The following is a 17,749-nucleotide window of genomic DNA, read 5'->3' as shown; positions in this document are numbered from 1 at the left end:
CAAGACTTTAATGCATCAGTTTATTTGTGTTTATTTTTGAGAAACGGGGTGAAAATGAAGTTTTCTTGTAGGCTTTATTAGAGCATGGAGTGGAATATGTAAAGCAAGATTAAAAACTAAATAGCCTGTTGTTTCCCAAGGTACATTCAATCCCGAAGCCTTTCAGTTGGTTCCCCCTCCCCTCCCTCTGCAGTGCTGAAGCCTGTGAAACACATCCAGCGCTCTCCACTGATACCTGACTCCCTTATCTCTGCACTCCTATGAATTGCATAATGATTTCTAGCCCTGGAAAATCACGTTTGCCAGTGACAAACTTCCTTCTCATCCACTTGTGAAATTTTGTGCTGACCCTGTTATGAAATTGAAGCAAGTGGCATAGGAAAGCACAGGGGGAAGTTGCTGTTTTCTGCAGCCTGCGGGTGCTGGGCAGGCAGGACCACAGCCTGGCAGGCAGATGTTCTGCTCGGCAGTGGAGTGGGAATGCACTGGTGCTGGGCTCCAGACAGCCCGGTATTGAGCTTTTCTAAAGCTCCACTAAGTCAGACTTAAACATCCCTACGTCAGGCTTGTACACCACTGAGTCTGCCTGGTTGTCTTCTTTTTAAATAGAAGTGATTCTAATTCAAGAGAGGATTATGTAGTTGGGAAGTAGCAACATCTCTCTAGTTAAGAGGTTTCCAAAATGAGGGGCCCTTTTAAAAAGAAAGGAATTAAAGATGTGTGGTTTCCGTTTTCTGGGATGCTAGCAGCTTTTTCTTATTTCGGTGGTTTTGATACCAGCATTTTGTTTTGATACCATCATCTAAAGCAGCTGGAGGTGGGGCTGGCCGGGACGTGGTGGCAGCGTGTGGGTCCCACGGGGTAGGGGAGAACTGAGCCCAGCTCTAGTGTGGGCAGCGACTCTAGGTGTGGGGCTGTTCTGGGTGGGTGGACAGGCTGCCCTCCTCATCTCCCGCTGGCTGAGCAGCGCTGGAGGAGCTGACATCTGTGACAGTCACCAGGGATCCTTACTCCCAGTGCCCCTTCCACAGGCAGCCCTCCCCCCTTGCCCCTGCATGCAGCATGGTGTGATAAAAACCAATGGATTAAAAAAGTCTTCATTCCAGGCCTTGCTTCACAAGCCAGCAGTGAGTTCAAAAAACAGCAATAAGTCAGGCAAAGCTTCCTTTTCTTCTGGCTCAGTAAAGTGAGAGACACTAGTCAGGCTGTCCCGGCAGACCCAGCTTCTGACCCCAGCACAGCCATGCATATAGTGGCTGTGTAATGTTCCTAGTTCTGGCTCCTCTCTTGTCCATAGCAAGGTACGGCTTCAGTCTTGAGGCATTAGTAAATGAAAAGGGGGAAAAAAAAAATTATATGTATATATAGCAGCTAGCTGTCAGCTCCAAAGCATCCCCAGAAGTTAGGGTTGTAAGTTGTATGAGGGGTATGGAGAGGCAGAATGGGCTGTTTTATAAAGACAGGGACATAAAACATCAATGGGAATGTAGGGGATAATGTAATGGATTTATAGGTTTCAAATGCCTTCCCCAAACTGCTATGCAGGCTGTCACTATAATGGAAAATAGATATAAGGTTGCATAATGTATCTACAAAGTAATGTTTGATTTAACAGCAGTACTTACCATTTGCATTCAAACAGGCTGCAATTGCTAAAATCAGAGGGGAAGCTTAAAGTCCTAATGTTTGATGGTGAATATGGTTGTAGAGAGCAAAATTCTGCTCGCCGTGGTTGATTAATTCTGTATGACAAAAGATAGAAGATAAAGTGGTGTGTATACTGGGATCAATTGCTGTGGGAAGAAACATATGAGCATATTTTTTTGCCTTGACTGGCAAGCTCTCAATCCTGAGACATTGGAGTTTGCTGCCCTCAGTTTTAAGGTTATGAACACATGAAATCCTGACAACTCAGTTATTCATCAGTGTGAAAGCTTACTCGAATGTATCAAATGTATGGGAAGGCTAAATGGATACATCAGCCCTGATTTGAGCAGAATATTCTGTCTTGTTAATTTATTTATTTAAGAGGATTAAAGAGAATCTGAACAGCCATCCAGAGTTCCCAAAGGATTTTAGTAGTGGAGGGCAAGAAGGACCATTACAATGAAGTGATGAGATCTTTGTCACAATTGTTCTTGTATTAAGCTTAGGGCCTCATGATTGTACCGTAATACATTCCTCCAAAGGAAGGTCTAAACCCGAAGGGTAATTTATCACATTGCTTGACAGTCCATTTCACTGTTTAATTACCACATTTTTAACAATATGTACCCTTTTTTCTACAGGAATTTTTTTTTTAACCTCCAGTTTTCAACAACTCTTACTGATATTTTTATTTTAAAAAGCCCAGGACAAAGCCCCTCCTGCCTCCACCATGCAAAGATGGAGTAAAATTCACCAGACTTGTGTTATTGACTGTATTTACTAAGTGTAGAGATTCAGCGAGCACCTGGGCACTGGACACAGGGAAGCTGCTGAAGTAGAGGGTGAACCACTTGCTACATGTTCTTGAGCAGATTGTGACGACCTTGCAGAGTTTTGTGCTCTGGGCCATGGCTGATACTCAGGCTGAACAGACATATTCAAGATACAACTGATGAAGCATAGTACGTTATGTATAATAGGTTATTATATGTACAGTAATATATTCCAGTATCACAATCTCCTTTTGCTTTTGTGGATGCACAGTTGCCCATACACCTGTGGGGTGTTGGAGAATCTAAGTAGGTTAAGGGTGGGGGGGGGTTAAAATTTTTTTTATTATGTGTTTTCTTCTGAAAGATTTGCAGTGGAAAATAGCCTTGTGCTTCCTAGTTTAGTTAATACCTCTTCTGTGGTCTTTCCCTTCACAATGAAAGTTTTATAAGTCCTCATATTGTAAAAGAAGTTTTACAGTCACAGATGATGACAGTTAGCAAAGTATTCACATTTCCCTAGAAAATTGTGTTAAATTAAGCTCTGTGAAGGAGAAAAGAGCCGTGCTCATGCTCTCAATATTATATCTTCATCTTCATGGTTTTTAGCGTAGTATTTGCTCAGTGATTTCAAGGAGTTAATATTCTGAATTTTTAAAATGGATAAAAAACAGAGGGGAGGATGGAATAAGAGGGGGTGCTTCTTGTTAGTGGAGACTGAGAGTGCACTGGTGTAGATAGGATTTCTGCTTAAATAACAACAAGGACTGAACTCGCTGACCATCCCATCTCTTACACTGATCTCTTGTTATTTTATTCTCCATAGTCAATCACAGCAATTATATGTCACTGAACACTTGGAAGTTAAATATATAAAGCCTTTTTTGGTAGTTTCCAGTACACTTGACAGTAAACTGTTGACATGTTTTACATTTCACAAAGAATTTGGACTCGTGTAGCCAAATTTTGCGCAGTTGACCGGGGACTTGAATCATCTGTGCACCTCCTGAGTAAATCATTTCTGTCCAGGTGGGTGGATGCTGGGCTCAGTGTTTCGTCCCTCCTGTGCTGGTGGGAATGTGGCTATTCTTTATCCCTCCGAGTTCCTGTGCCATCTGACTTTCTGATTACTTCAAATTTACTGTTGTTGTTGCTTCAGTTTGAGAACCATTTCATTAACTCAATGAAGGAGATTCCAAGGAAGATTTAGGATTTATTAATGTATATTTCTTGGGTTTGATGTATTTTAGCCTGCACCACTTTTTGCTGTGATTAGAACCATAGCAGTGTCGGCCACTAAACTTTTCCTTGGGACCATCCAGTTGCCCTGAAGACGATATGTAAGCTCTACATTACATATGCAAACTCTGGACAGCTGTTCCAGTTTGGAGAGGAAAGACAGCTTTCAACTTATGACAAGTGCCTGCTGCGCAGGAGATAACCAGGGAGCTGGTTAAAAAACATAGAGTTTCAGTCTTGTGAGAAGTTTCCTCATCTTTGTATTTGCATTTATTTTGCATCAGAATAAAACCAAATATTTTCAATCAGACTGAAATCCTTAAATATATTTTTGAGTATTTTCTTGTTTGTTTTCTGTCTAGGTTTTTAAATGTTTAAATTAATATTGTTGTTTCTTTTTTTCAGAATACAGAAGTATTATATGACATGGCTTGTCTTTAAAATAGATTATTTTAAAATAATTTAGAACAGCTGCTTTCTAGTGATTGAGTCATCTCATTTTCTAGATTAGAATCTCTTGTTTGTTTTGTAATGAAATGGTTTGACACTTGGAAGAAGAAATTAAGATAAATACTCAGCATACCAACTAGAAGAGCAGGTGTTTTTTTCAGTATCCTTCTTATTCCCGGAAAGTGCCGTATTTCTTCTCCAGACGTGTCTCTGCGCTTTTATAATTTACTCCAGAGTTGGAAATTTCCATAGTTTCTCCTTGAACATTTTTCAGTGTCTGATTCCCTGAAATTTCTCTGCTTCAGAAATTTTAGTTTAAATCAATTAAGGAGAAGAGTGGCAACTTACTGGTGTCTTCATTTCACCTGATTATAATTTGATACATGATACATTTATACATGAAAACCAACATATAAGTGATATATTACATCTTCTTTTCTTTCTGTAGGAGAAATCTTCTGACACAGAGACATGCATACACACACATGTATACGGTGTAGCACTTTTCAGATATTCCAGTGAGGAAATACCAACTTCAGTAGCTGGGGATGATGCTGGCCGTGGGAACTGTTGCAGAGCTGGCTGGGCAGCCTTGGCTGGGGCAGCACGGGTGTGTGCCGGCTCAGCGGGGCGCAGCCAGCCCGTGCTCAGGGAGGCTCTGCTGGCAGAACAGCTATCGCTCTGGCTGAAGTTGCAGCTGCTTTAGCTGTACTGGGAGGCCCATAGAGGAACAGACTGAGACAGAGCTCTCAGATGTTAATCCACACTTGGGGTAGCACTAATACCTAATAAATAGCAGATATCTCACATGGAAGAGAAAAATTATTCTTTTTTTTTCTGAGCTAGAAGAGAATTTGCCTCCTTTTCTGAATAGAAGGGTCTGTTTTCAGGGCTACGTCATCTGTTTCACCTTGGTTTTGCTGCTTAACCATCAGCACTCAGCAATTACAGAAATCCACAGAACCTCTCAACAGCCGAAATTTTTGCGTAGAGGAGTTTAATAGCCCTCATTTTATAAATGGCAAAGTGGGGACTTGGAGATCATCAGCTTATCGTGGTCATGATGAAAGTCATCAGCAGAGGTGGGCACAGCGCCCATAGGCTCTCCTGGCAGTGTCTGTATGTAGTTTCCTCACCACTTCAGTCACTCAGAGCTCTTGTGGAAAGCAGAGAAGAGCTCGAGACTAACTCTGATGAGAATAATAAGCTGGTAACTAGCTGTATCTGTGGGCACCATTGCTCTTACCAGTCCCTTAAATATTGCTGCTTATGGACTGAATGAAACTGGACCGCATGCACAGTTCTGTACTATTGTTTTCCCATTCTCTGTGTTGCATCCAGGTACTGCTCGTGTATTAAATGTTATGTTTTGGGGACAACTATTGCTTTCTCTGAATGTCTGCACATCACCTGCTTTAACGGGGTTCATATCTGTTGGAATACAGTGTCTGCTGCAGAAACAATAATCTTGCAGTTTGGTTATGCAATGAATCTCTCTTTACTGTAGTTTATATATCCTAAAAGAAAGTTTTTGGAAATACTGTAGTCTGATTTGAGGGAGCAGTCTTTCTGAAAACTGACCCATACTACAATCTCAAAATATGGATGTCCTCTCTCTCAAGTATAGTTTTCTCCTTCCCTGCTTTTTGTGAGTTGACCCAGGGTGTTTTAAGGTCCCTTGTACACATATTCTCTGCTATAGTCAACAGAAAAAAGAAAAACTGTTATTTTTAAAATCAGTGACTTCTTTTTTTCTCTCTCTTGAAAGCTTTTGTAGCTCTATTTGCCTTAAGGGGATAGTTTTTTTAATGAAGAAAAATAACTCTTTTTGTAGCGATTTTAGAACTGGTAAGCGTAGCTGAATACTTTTATTTATGTGGAGATCAAGGACAAGTGCATCTTCCATTTATATTTATAGCCTTTTGTATAATGTGCTTGAAAATAAATACCACTGATTTCGCATAGGCTACTACCCGAGTATCCTGTGAATGTGGTTTTCAGTGGCCCAGCAATAGGAGGTTCCCTTTCTTTTTCCCAGACTCCTATTTTGCTGATTCCTCTGGAGTTTTATAGAATTGCTGTTTCTCTAGCACTTGATTTGCAAATAGAGCATACAGATTGCATCGGTTCATTCCTACCTAACAGATTAAATACACTTTTCTTTCTGGATTTGGCTATGGCGTCGACTGGGTTTAAGGTCTTTGATGCTCACTCTAACTCCGATGGTGTTTTTACAGATTCCCTTGCCTCAAACTACCTTGATGCAGTAAGAACTGTCAAAATACTGTCCCATGCCATGCTGCCTTGCATGGTCCTCACCTTACCGAAGGAAAAGCAGCAAGTGTAAAGATTTCTCCTCCCTGCATTTAATTTTTTTGTTTTAATGACTGTTGTGCTAAGATCTCTCTCTTTCTCATGTTTCTGGCAGGTAATAAAAATTTAAAACCAGGTTGTAATTCCTGGAAGAATCAGTAGGTTTTCAGTGAAATCACCTTCAAGCTTCTTTAATTATAATTCCTTTAAGTGTTCTGCTTTTGCAGTTCTTGCTGCTCTGTGGGCCTGGTGTAATTCACGGCCCTTCTCTGTTGTGCTGCCTCGTCTTGGGTGTCACCTCTGTCTAAATTGTTCTTCTCCATCCAAATAATAGGAATCACAGGCTCACACCCTTCTCTGGTGTCAGTAGCATCAGTCTATGTCTCTTATTTATCCTGTTATTATTAAAGCCCCCTTTTTAAACATTGTGTATTTATTTTTCCTCAAAATGCAACATTTTCCTTCTGTCATAAAGCGACTTAAAAATTTTCAAAGGCTCTTTCAGCAAAGCTGGGAATTAGATTCTTGTGGAGTCCTTCATAAAAAATTGAAGACTTCGTGTATTAACATACATTGATTTATTCATAGTGTTTCATTACAAATAAGCAAGGATCCCATAATATCAGGAGAGGTTAGGAGAGCAGTGGAGCACGTTACATTATATTGACAGCTTAGTTGAAATTGAGCTGCCTTTGGATTGAATTTGGAACGCAGGCAAGGAATTGGCTGGTAAATAAGTCATGAGTTTTACTTGCAAGTGTCTGTATATCAACAGAATTGCCATGGATAAGCATAATGGAGCTCAAGCAGAATTTCAGAGGTGTGCTTTCAGCTTGGATGCCTCTAAAGGTGCGTTAGCACCAGCAGCGGGGATATTCCTGAACAGCTCTCTAGGTCTGTAACCCTGCTGACTTACTCTCTTCCACAAAAACCAGGCATGGAACCCCGTGTACACCTGCAAACTGAGGCTCAAAACAGGGACAGGGAAATGACATCGGAAGCTCGTTTACAAGCTTAGAGAAGAAAAGGACTTTTGTCTAAAGACCTGATGATATTTATTGCATTTAAATACACCATTTCATTTCAGCATTTTCTATTTAACACATGAAAAGATTTCCAAAACCTTTGTTGTCAGTAAAAGGCTCCCATTGTTTTCAGTGGCCTTATGAGAAGACCATTTTCCAGAAGAAAAAAAAAAAGTTGATGGAAAATTTATCCACATTTGCACCAAAAGTTTTCGTATGCTGTAGTGGGATTGTATGGGAAATTCTCATGAAAATTCTGCTGGTTGTGCTGTGTGCTTTGGTTTGGCTGCAGAAGTTCTGAGATTTGGAACAAAAAGCAATTCTTTGCATCTTTTGTTGTAAATCAGCACATGCTGAGGTTTTAGTTGAGAGAAGAAATTAGTTTTGTCCTAAGTAAAGCCTTGGAAAAATTGTGTGTGTTTGATGGCATCCAGATACAGAACCGCTCACTAGAGATACTGAAATAATATTTGTCCTTGTGTTTCCAATGTCTGGTCTCCAGAGATGGCAGAAGAGGGGAGCAGAGAAAGGCCAGGTGCAGAAGGGCCCTTATCACCTTACTTTCCTTGTTCTTCATTTGCAGATTACGTACAAGGCCGTTGGGTCTCTGGATCCCAGTGCTGAGCTGTCCAGCCAAAGAGGGAAAGTCTTCAAACTAAGGAATGAAACACATCACCTCTTTGTAGGATTATACCCAGGGACTACGTATTCATTCACCATCAAAGCCAGCACAGTCAAGGGCTTTGGGCCACCCATCACAACACGGATTGCAACTAAGATTTCAGGTACTGCTTTGGAGAAGAAGAAAAAAGAGCTTTCTAGGGCTTTGTTCTTTACACCCACAGATGATGCATAAAACAATAAAAAGGTATTCAGCTTAGTGTCTCTTCTACAAGTTTCATAAGGCAAATTTTTAAAACGGCCACAATCCAGTATCTGTGTTTGTTCAAGTTACAAACGCAGTGGTTAATTTGTGGATATCTTAAATATCCATGAATAGCTTTGTGGAGCGTTTTAAATGAGAACCTTCATTAGTTCTACAAACGAACTATCCCTACAATAATTGTTAGTATTATCTGTGTGGCTGGGGAAGCTCCTTCAATAATGTGGCTTTTATTTTCAGAGTGCACCAAAATGGATATAATCAAGTAATTGAATTAATAGTGCAAGGAGTCTAAAAATAGAGGAAAGCTGTTTTTTATGTTTTCTTTCTGAGTAAGCACAGAGGGAGTGCTTGAGGTAGGCAGACAAGTATATGAAAGGCACTAAAATCAGGAGGTATTTCAAAGAGAAGGCGCATGTGTCTCTAGGAAAAAAAGGAAACTTAGGCTAGCTATCAAAAAAAATGGATGAAGGTATGGTAGAGATGATATTGGGCAGATATATGTAAATTTTAACTTTTAATTGATAGCACTGAAATAGGTTCTCTAACAGAGTTTAAAACTGTCATTTTTTGGAATAACTTAACTGTTTTTTCAGGAAAGCCAGAATAAACATTTAGAACATTCAGGACACTTGTAATGCTTGAAATTAAGTCTGGGTGCCATAGAAAAGTGTGCACAACAGTGCATGTTTTCCATTGCCCTATTTCAAAATTGGTTAATAAAGTAAGTGACAGTGTAAATTTTAAGGAAGTAAAATGTATCCATTCCCTCCACTAACCATCAGCATGGTTTGAACCCTTAACATTTAGCGCAAAAGCCCGTGTCTCAACCACTCGAAGTAAAGCCATTAGCTGTCCTAACAGCTCCACGGACTGTTGGGGTTTCTGCAGCCCTGCTGGGAAGGGAAGGCACAGCGCGCACGCTGCTCACTTGTGACCAGAAAAATGAAATAGCACAGTAATGGTAGTGATTTTTCCCTCTGATTCAGTTTCTTTTCATTTTATTATTCAGTGAGTGCTCAAATTGTGTTAGAAGCCTGCATGATTATTAACTGTAGGCACACTGAGCTTGGGTTATCATCTTTTTTTTTTTTTTTTTCTTCCATCTTCCAAACATCTGGTTTGCAATAGGTGGGCACAGACTCCAGGCAGGCACTAGGGTAGTCTCTGACATTAGATTATCTCGTTGCATGGTCGGTCCTATACATGTAATTTGGAAATTATTGTTAAACTTGCTCTAAGAGACAGTCCCAAGGTTACTAGTGAGAAGAAGGATTTTTGCATTGACTGTAATGTCCTTATTAGACTATATATATTTTTAAATGAAAAGACACCTGTGCTGTACCAATGTGTGAGTATGTGTTTATATGAGTGGACACATCTGTTCGTGTCTCAATCACAATTAAATGGCAAAATTCCTGAGGACTTCTCTTTGGGCAGGACTGGGATCTTGCAAAATAGGCATTAAATTGATTAGTGGTGCTTGCTGTTTTAGAGATATCACTGCCAATTGTAGTTTTATCCAGGTACTGCACAACTGTTCTGTGTTGAGAACAGAAGAAAGTACTATATCTTATTTCAGTGTCTTGTGACTAATACAGACCCTGATTGCTGAATTATACTCAATACCATTAGCTAGTCCTGCCAAGACCTATGTTTCTTGCATTTACCTCTTAACTATATGTTGTCTGAAAGAAAGATTGTAAATTCTGTGTGGCAGGTGCAGTGTTTTACATAGAAGATAACTAAAGAGGTCTCATGCACAGCCAGGAGGAGACATCCAAGCTAGCTAACATATCAGAAACAATTTAGTGGCACCAGTGCAGTGCTGCAGCTAGGCTGGAAGAAGCTGCTTCGAAGGAGGATGATGGAGCCTACAAAGGCAGAGCCCAGCCTGTTTCTGGTGTCCAAACTGGCCTTGCAACCTTTTTGTAGCACTGCATTGTGCTTAGCACCATCCCCCTCTGGCCAGAGCAGGTGCTGAACAAGTCTTGCTGTGGCATCTCCAGCAACTAGAGTGATCTCCTGTATAGAAGACAGCTGGTGACATGCATCTTCTTTGATTGACTCACACTGCTTCCCCTTGATGCAGAGCACCTTTTTCAGAGACATCTTCGTTAAGGAATTGGCATTCATTCTGATTCATTGCCAGCTTATTGACAGGGAAGTCAGTAGCTGAGCTGATAATAGCAACCACCGTTCTTGACAGGCATTTAGATGAAAATCCCAATTGTAAACAGGATTGCAGCAGAAATCACACTGAGATGATTAAATATGGGATCCCCTGCAATTCAGCTTGCCCTTGTGAGTTACAGGTGAACTATTTGTATGAATTCTTCTGTTTGCTTTCTACTTTAAAGATATTTCAGCAAAACTTGCATCTTTGGAATAAATTTGATGCTGGTTTGATCTCGTGAACTTTTCAGTTCTTGCACAGTGAAATTGTCCCAAACAGATGTCTGCTATTGGGGAAGGAAGAAGTAATGTAAGAAGTAAAATATGTTTCCTAAGGAAAGCTATCCTGCTGTCATGAAGTGATCCTAATAGAAGATAACAAAACAGGAGTAGAAACTAGACTATGGGTAGATGTGAATATTCAGTGGTGTCCTGTATTGCTTTGGGGAACACGTCAGCGAAGCGATGGGGATACCATGGCTGGGTACTGCCCGGGTATGCTGTTGGGAGCCGTGCAGCTGCCTTTTGATTCAATATCACTAGAGCACTGGGGTGAAGTGTCATGGGTTTGAGTGCTAAAATAACCTGGCATTTGTGCTCTCTTCTCTTCTTTCGTGCTTCATAACACAACCTCCAGCTGATCAAGGCGACACAGCTTAAGTCTATGTTTGAAAAACTCTGTGTAAGATGTGGGAGGTCTAATCCAATGACCAGAACAGTGAACAAGAGCCAGGTTTCCTGGGTGCTGTTCTTAGCTTTGCTACTAATTCAGTCATCCTAAGTGGTCTTTTATAATGACCATGCAGTTTTCTTTCTTCACCTTTAAAATTGAAGGAATGATCCTATCTCAAAGGATTACTAAGTCTTAAAAATTTGAGACAGGTTTTTCAAAGCCAGCTTGAAGATTTGGGTGTCCAATTCCCATTTAATTTTAATAGGAAAAGAGTGTACAAATATTTAAGCAGTTTTGACAGTTTTGGTCATAACATTGGGATATATTTTGATGTTTCATGTGAGAAATGTTAAACGGTCTCCAAGAAATGTTAATATTATGTTGTCAACACTACCAAAGGCAGTAACTGGTGTATAACTAACGTGTTGCTCTTTGTTCTGCTGTAGCACCGTCGATGCCAGAATACGACACGGACTCCCCCCTGAATGAGACTGACACTACCATCACCGTTATGCTGAAGCCCGCTCAGTCCCGGGGAGCACCTGTCAGGTAGGTGTTTTGTCTTCTCTTTTCACAGCTCTCCCCTCTCCTTCCTCCCCAGGCTTCTCTCACGCCTCTCTCATTCTTGTCTGATAATGTAACTGCTGAAAGCGAACGCTGACTAAAAGGCCAACTCTGCTGTTGATTCTGCCTTTCACAGTCTCCTTTTGTAAACGCCTCAACCTACTTGCCTCCCGCTGTTAACCTCCGGGAAGGACTACTGATAGCATTGCACGGGGTTATTACCCTTTCAGCATCACTTCAGATGCCTTTGCAGCGCTGGAGTAGAGCCGTACGTGCCGGTGTGTGCTGTGACGCTGTGAACTGAGCAAAGGTGGAGGAGCCTTCAGGCCTCCGTCGCCTGCCCTCTCTTCCAGGATGGACAAGGCCGTTTTGTAACTATCGTACGAATGCCTAAACTATCCTTAATACTGGCGGGTGCATTTGTTCAGATTCTGGATGTAACTCCTCACATCTTCATGTTACAATCCAGCTGTTGCTCCTGCTCTGGCTGTGCAATGAAGTAGTGATCTAGTCCAGAAAAGATGATCTCTGGTTTAGTGAGACTTTGCCAGTTGTAGGCAAGCAGTTTCCACTGGCTCAGTAGAGGATTCAGGGGCAGGGAGCTGCACAGGCACCAGTGGAACAGAGAAAGGACCTTGCAGAAAACATTCCTGACTGTCTCTGAGCTGGGTCCTGTTCTTACTCATGAGATACTGAAATGGGATGGTCAGCTGCAGATCGCTCCCTGACTGTGGAAACATGACTGAGAGGTCCGTACTTCATTGCTCTCTTCCACCTAGTTGAATTTGTACGTGGCAAAAGGCATCAGCACAGATGAACAAACTTCCCTTCTGAGCTGGCACTGCCTTATCTGTTGCTGGCAGAAGTGCCAGTTGGTCATTCATCCTGTCAGTCTCCTCAGCTGAGAGCATGAATTAGAATTGCTTATGATAAAAATAGTGGATACGGCTTTCCAGAGGTATCCAGCAGCCATTACCTCCCTGTAGGCTCTTCAGGCTTTTACCTCCAGTTTTCACAAGAGACTTTTGAAATTTTTCCTATGGGTGGTATTTTAAAAACCCATAGTCTCTTCTTTCAAAGTGACTTGGGTTTGTACACCCCACTGACAAGTTCTTAGTGCTTTTGAAGGATGTCCCACTAAGTATTCAGGAGCAAATTGCTCAGATGTAAACTGCCTGATTTAATGAAATATCCTGTAGCAGTTGGTGGTCCACCCTATGTCACAGCTTTCCCCCAAATTGCATTGATACTCTCAAGCAAAAAACCTGCTCTTTAAGGCTTAGCACCATGCCTTTTCTAGTTTTTCTGAGTAATGTATTTTAAAGTTTCTCTTTCAATCTCTGGTACTCCATATGAGCGAATTTAGGAGCCTATTTTCTGAGTCCTTTAGGGATGTTTTTCTGCTGGAAAAGAGCAGTAAAATCACACAGCTCTGTTTTGTTTTATTTCTTTATATGGGGGAACATTCCTGTATCTCGTTTTACCACCTGCTGTCTTAAGAGTGTTGCTATTTTCTCTTTTTATTGAAAAGTCTTGTGATTTTTCTCGAAGTTAATTTACTATACTTTTAACTGCATTCAGTGAATAATGACTTTTCCAGCAAATGCATCTGTTATAAAAAATTTGGTAGAGATTTTTATAAATTTTCACTCTGGTTTCTTTAATTGCATTGTAGCCTATTCTGCACACATTTTCAGAATGTGCACTATTTACATGCCACAACTAAGTGATAAGATTACTTCCCATTATGAGCCCATTTCATTGACTGACAGATGTGTGTATGAAAACCAGAATGGAGGGGGAGGGCGTCTTGGGGAGAATTTTAGCTTTTTATTAACTATGACGGCCTCAGAATGTGTGAATACCTTTCCCTGTATAACTCGACAGACTAGTCTTAGTCTAGCAAATAACAAATCGTTATTGCAACCTTAGATTCTCCCAGTCTCTTTCCTTTTCTTCCAGTCTGCACACTCTCCAAGCTGTGTAATTTCTTTCAAAATGCCATATCCAAAAGCAGGTAGTGTTCCCTTGGAGGCCTCAACAGCGCCAGCAGATGAGAGGAATAACATACGTGAACTGCTTGTGACACTCTTTAACACAGGAGAGTGAGGTGTTTTTTCCTCCTCAGTGTTTTTTTTTTGCGTTCAAGCTCTGAGATCCAATGTATCCTCTTTATTGTTGTGTAGTTAGTTGTTCTACCGTTTCATTGTGTGTGTTTCAGTTCTCCTTCACAAGTATAGTATTTTCCATTCACCTGTAATATGATAAAATTGATTTTCAAAATGCTTTAAAATTCTGATACAAACTTAAATGACTTAGAGCCCTTCTTAGCCTGATGCCATGCTCTGTGCAGTTACTGAGGGCATTAATGCAAACACAGAGTCAAGACAAATGACTGAGAAATCTCCATGTGCAGCAGCGAGGTGGCGCGGAGGTGATGGGAGGGGATCCCGCATGATGCAGCATGCTGCCGAGATGCCTGTTCTCCTGGCCTCCCTTTCCTAGCTCCCTTCCCTTTTGCGCGCTGGCCTTTCATATCCCAGCCTGCTGAGATGGGTCTGAAAAGGTACTTGAAAGTAGTCCGAAATAGATTTTCCTCACACCTTCTTATAAAACCTCTGATACTCAGATCTTTCACTATGCAGGAATACAGTCAACCCCTCATCTCATCACCCTGAGTTTCTGCTCTGCAGTGCTCCAGGTTTTTATTATAGTCCTCCCAAACTGTGAAGATGAAAAAAAATTACTACACAGTAATTACTGTTAATATTTCCTCTTATGCTGGGGATGGTGAGTTGGAGTATGTGTGGGGATGTGACTGTAAACTGGTATCAATACATATGATAGTTATGTGACTTTGACTTGTGTTACTTCATTCTGCTGTAGTCTGAGCAGCATACAGATGGGAGTATGGTCTGCAAGATCATTTTTAGAGTAATATTATAGAATATTTAAAATAATATTCATTGTATTTCCATTCATCTGAAATGCAGGTACACCAAATCCAAAGTCACTTTCAACATTAAGACATTTCTGATGTTCCCCAGGGCTCATGATAAATAACTTAGATGAGGTTGTTTATAAAACTAATGATCATGAACTTGGCATTGCTAATGATCTATAGATAACATTGATAACACTTTCATATAAACTAATAAGAAGAATATACACTTAGATATTCTTTGATCTATTTTGTCCTATTGCCAAAAGAAAGATGAAGCCTCAGCAAGCTTAAATATTCTCCCTTGTGGCATAGGCATTTAATTCTTGCCTTTATTTTCCATGGTATAACCTCCAGAGCTTGACTCCACGTTGCCCTTTAAAAATAACTTTTAGGTGTTCTTATATCAATCTAAAACCCGTGAATGGTGCTTTGATTGATTTGCTGAAGACTGACATTCATCTATAATAGATTCAGAAGAGGAAAGAAGAATGCAAGTGTTCTCAATCTTTACTCCTCAACACTTTCCTGAAAATCTCCAATGTGATCTTGAGGATAATTCTGCCTTTGAATCTGTTATTGTCAGGAGGGCTGAGCCAGTCCTTCATAGATTATTCACATACGACATCTTTAGACCTCTATTTGAGAATTTATATCCCATTCACTGCTTGAAAATACCACTATGAGGGATTTTATCTACATGACATGTCCACTGCGCTGTTTTTTGTGTGTTGGATGTTTGAAAGTCCATCTGGTTTATTAACATGCAGTTGGTTCTATCAATCTACCTATACTAGTCTTATGGAGAAAACCAAATTTCCAGAGCATGTATTAGTTTTGAGGATTTCAGAGTTTAAGTAAATGCTCCCCTTAGGTGTGATTGCCTTGTCAATATGTTGCTCTGTGTATTGGAGCTGTAGGACACTGTAGAAGGACATTAGAAAAGAGTTTGCAATTATTTTGGGGCTTTCAGACAATGGAGAAATTTTTTGTTGGAAAAAGATGGATTTAATCTCCCTGTCTTCTTGCAGTGCTCTGAGGTCTATCAGTAAATAATCGGTGATGTTTTCAGTGTCTGCCAGCATGCAGGTACAGGATGGTCTTTAGACAACTGACCCCTGTGCTGTGCTAAGGAACAGTATTATTAGAACAAAGGTATTCACTATTTCACTTGGCTTTATACATATATATATATATATGTGGAGGGGATTATATATATGTGTGTGTGTGAGCAGGGTACAAAGCATGTATAAGTGATACTGCAGAAATATATACAGGTAACAGTCACTTATTGTCTATGTGTGCAATGATCAGATACTGGTAATCACTTTGATGGCGGGGAAGGATAGGTTAGTTTATTAATGTACATGTTAAAGGAAATAACTATATACAAGCACAGGCTGGAAGCACCGTTGCAGGCTAGCTTGCTGGAATTGGGTCGACCTGCATGGCCTCCTGTTCGTCGTCGGCCATGGGGTCAACCTCCATGGCCTCCTCTTCGTCCTCGGCCACGGGGTCAACCTCCATGGCCTCCTCTTCGTCCTCGGCCACGGGGTCAACCTCCATGGCCTCCTCCTCGTCATCGGCCACGGGGTCGACCTCCATGGCCTCCTGTTCGTCGTTGGCCACTGGGTCGACCTGCATCCGCTCTGTTCCTTCGGCTGGTGTTTGATGCTTCCAGCCTGCGAGCTTCCGCGCGCCCTCTTTCCTCTGGCAGCTTGTAGGAGCCGCGAGCTGTTTTGTGGCAGCTTTGCTGGGCGCTGGGCTGCAGCACCCAGAAGCTGCCATCGCTGCTGAGGCTTCCGCGGGGTCCTGCTCCCGTCTCTGGCGGCACAGGCGTGAGCATCTCAGCGTGCGGTGGCCAAGATCAGGTCTGTCCTGTTACAGGACGGGAGAGAGAGGGCAGTGAGGAGCTGGTTTGTACCATCAGGAGGCCGCTGTGATGGTGGCCAGCTGCGATGGCTGAGCATGGGTCCCTTTGGCTGGCCTGAAGGAGGACCTGCCTGGGAAGGGCAGGGTGCCCAGGACTGAGGTGCTCTGCCCCTGCCCAGTCCCACCGTGGTGGGACCCGATCCCCACCCTGCCCCCCGCCGCCCCGTGCGTGTCTGTGAGAGCAACTGCTGCTCTGGTCAGCAGAAGGTGAAGCATCCCCTGGCTCTGACAGGGCCAATTTCCTTCCCTGGCCGTGGCTGCCTGGGAGCAGAGCCAAGCCTTGCAGCCCTGGGGGCTCGCAGCCTGCGGGTGGGCTGCCCCAAGCCCGTCCTTTGCAGACTTTGCCGTGACTTTGCGATGGGACCCCGCTTGTTGGCAGTAGCCTCTCAACTCCAGCCCTGGCCCTGCTGGCAGGCTGGGTGCTCCAGCCAGCACCCTCTGCTCCGCCAGGCAGAGGCCAAGGTACGGTACAAAAACTAAAGAATGTGGTTAGGGGATATCTGTGAGTAAAGTGGCCCTGTGCTGTGCGCACGTGGTGTTAGAGCTTTCCTTTCCCCAGAAACCTCCCTGCTCGCCCACACTCCCTTTCACCTTGGCCTTCACGCCTGTGCGGTCCCCAGGAGGGAGGAGGAGGTTCCTGCAGGGAGGAGGGGGCTTGACAGCTTCCCCTCTCCTCTTCTGTGCAGTCGGCAGGGTGGGGAGAGGGGAGCGTGGCCCGAGAGGGGCTGCGAAGTAGCGGAGCATGCCTCCCACGGGTGCTGCCTGCTCTGCTCTGCACGCTGGTGGAGCTGTTAGGGAGTTGTGATGGCAACGGCAGGCTGAGCCCCACAGGTGGTGGTTCCCACGGCAGGGCTTCTGCCCCTGCCCTGCGGGGGGGCGGGGCTGTCCCCGAGTGGCAGCTCTGCAGGGGACGGGGATGGTGGGGACGAGGCGGTGGAGAACTGTGCTCGGTGCTGGGCTTCCCGCTGCAGCAGTTGCTGTTTTCTTGGCCCCCTCTTGCCCCCTTTGTGCTGGGGGGCTGACCAGTGCCAGGGAGCTGGGCCCCCCCCCAATAGAGTCTTGGGTGGGGCCGGACCGGGCTCCTGTCTTCAAGACCAGCCTGGCCTCAGCCTTGCAGTGCCATCGCACTGAGCCAGG

At 42.9% G+C, this 17,749-nt stretch overlaps 1 protein-coding gene across 9 annotated transcripts in view; it reads left to right on the top strand.

Moving 5' to 3' along the window:
• PTPRT (protein tyrosine phosphatase receptor type T) overlaps positions 1 to 17,749 on the top strand; it is a 473,479-nt gene that overhangs the window by 331,889 nt on the left and 123,841 nt on the right. For all 9 annotated transcript variants that reach the window (XR_012631402.1, XR_012631400.1, XR_012631401.1 and 6 more), the window contains exons 10-11: positions 8,028 to 8,229; positions 11,622 to 11,724. Coding sequence is in view for 6 of the 9 variants with exons in the window: in XM_074888115.1 (XP_074744216.1) it covers positions 8,028 to 8,229; positions 11,622 to 11,724 (305 nt within the window). In the remaining 3 variants the exon portion in view is untranslated. The remainder of the gene's footprint in view (positions 1 to 8,027; positions 8,230 to 11,621; positions 11,725 to 17,749) is intronic.

Source organism: Strix uralensis, chromosome 18 (genome assembly GCF_047716275.1).
Source record: "Strix uralensis isolate ZFMK-TIS-50842 chromosome 18, bStrUra1, whole genome shotgun sequence".
Lineage (NCBI taxonomy): Eukaryota > Metazoa > Chordata > Aves > Strigiformes > Strigidae > Strix > Strix uralensis.
This window is presented reverse-complemented; position numbering and strand designations above follow the sequence as displayed.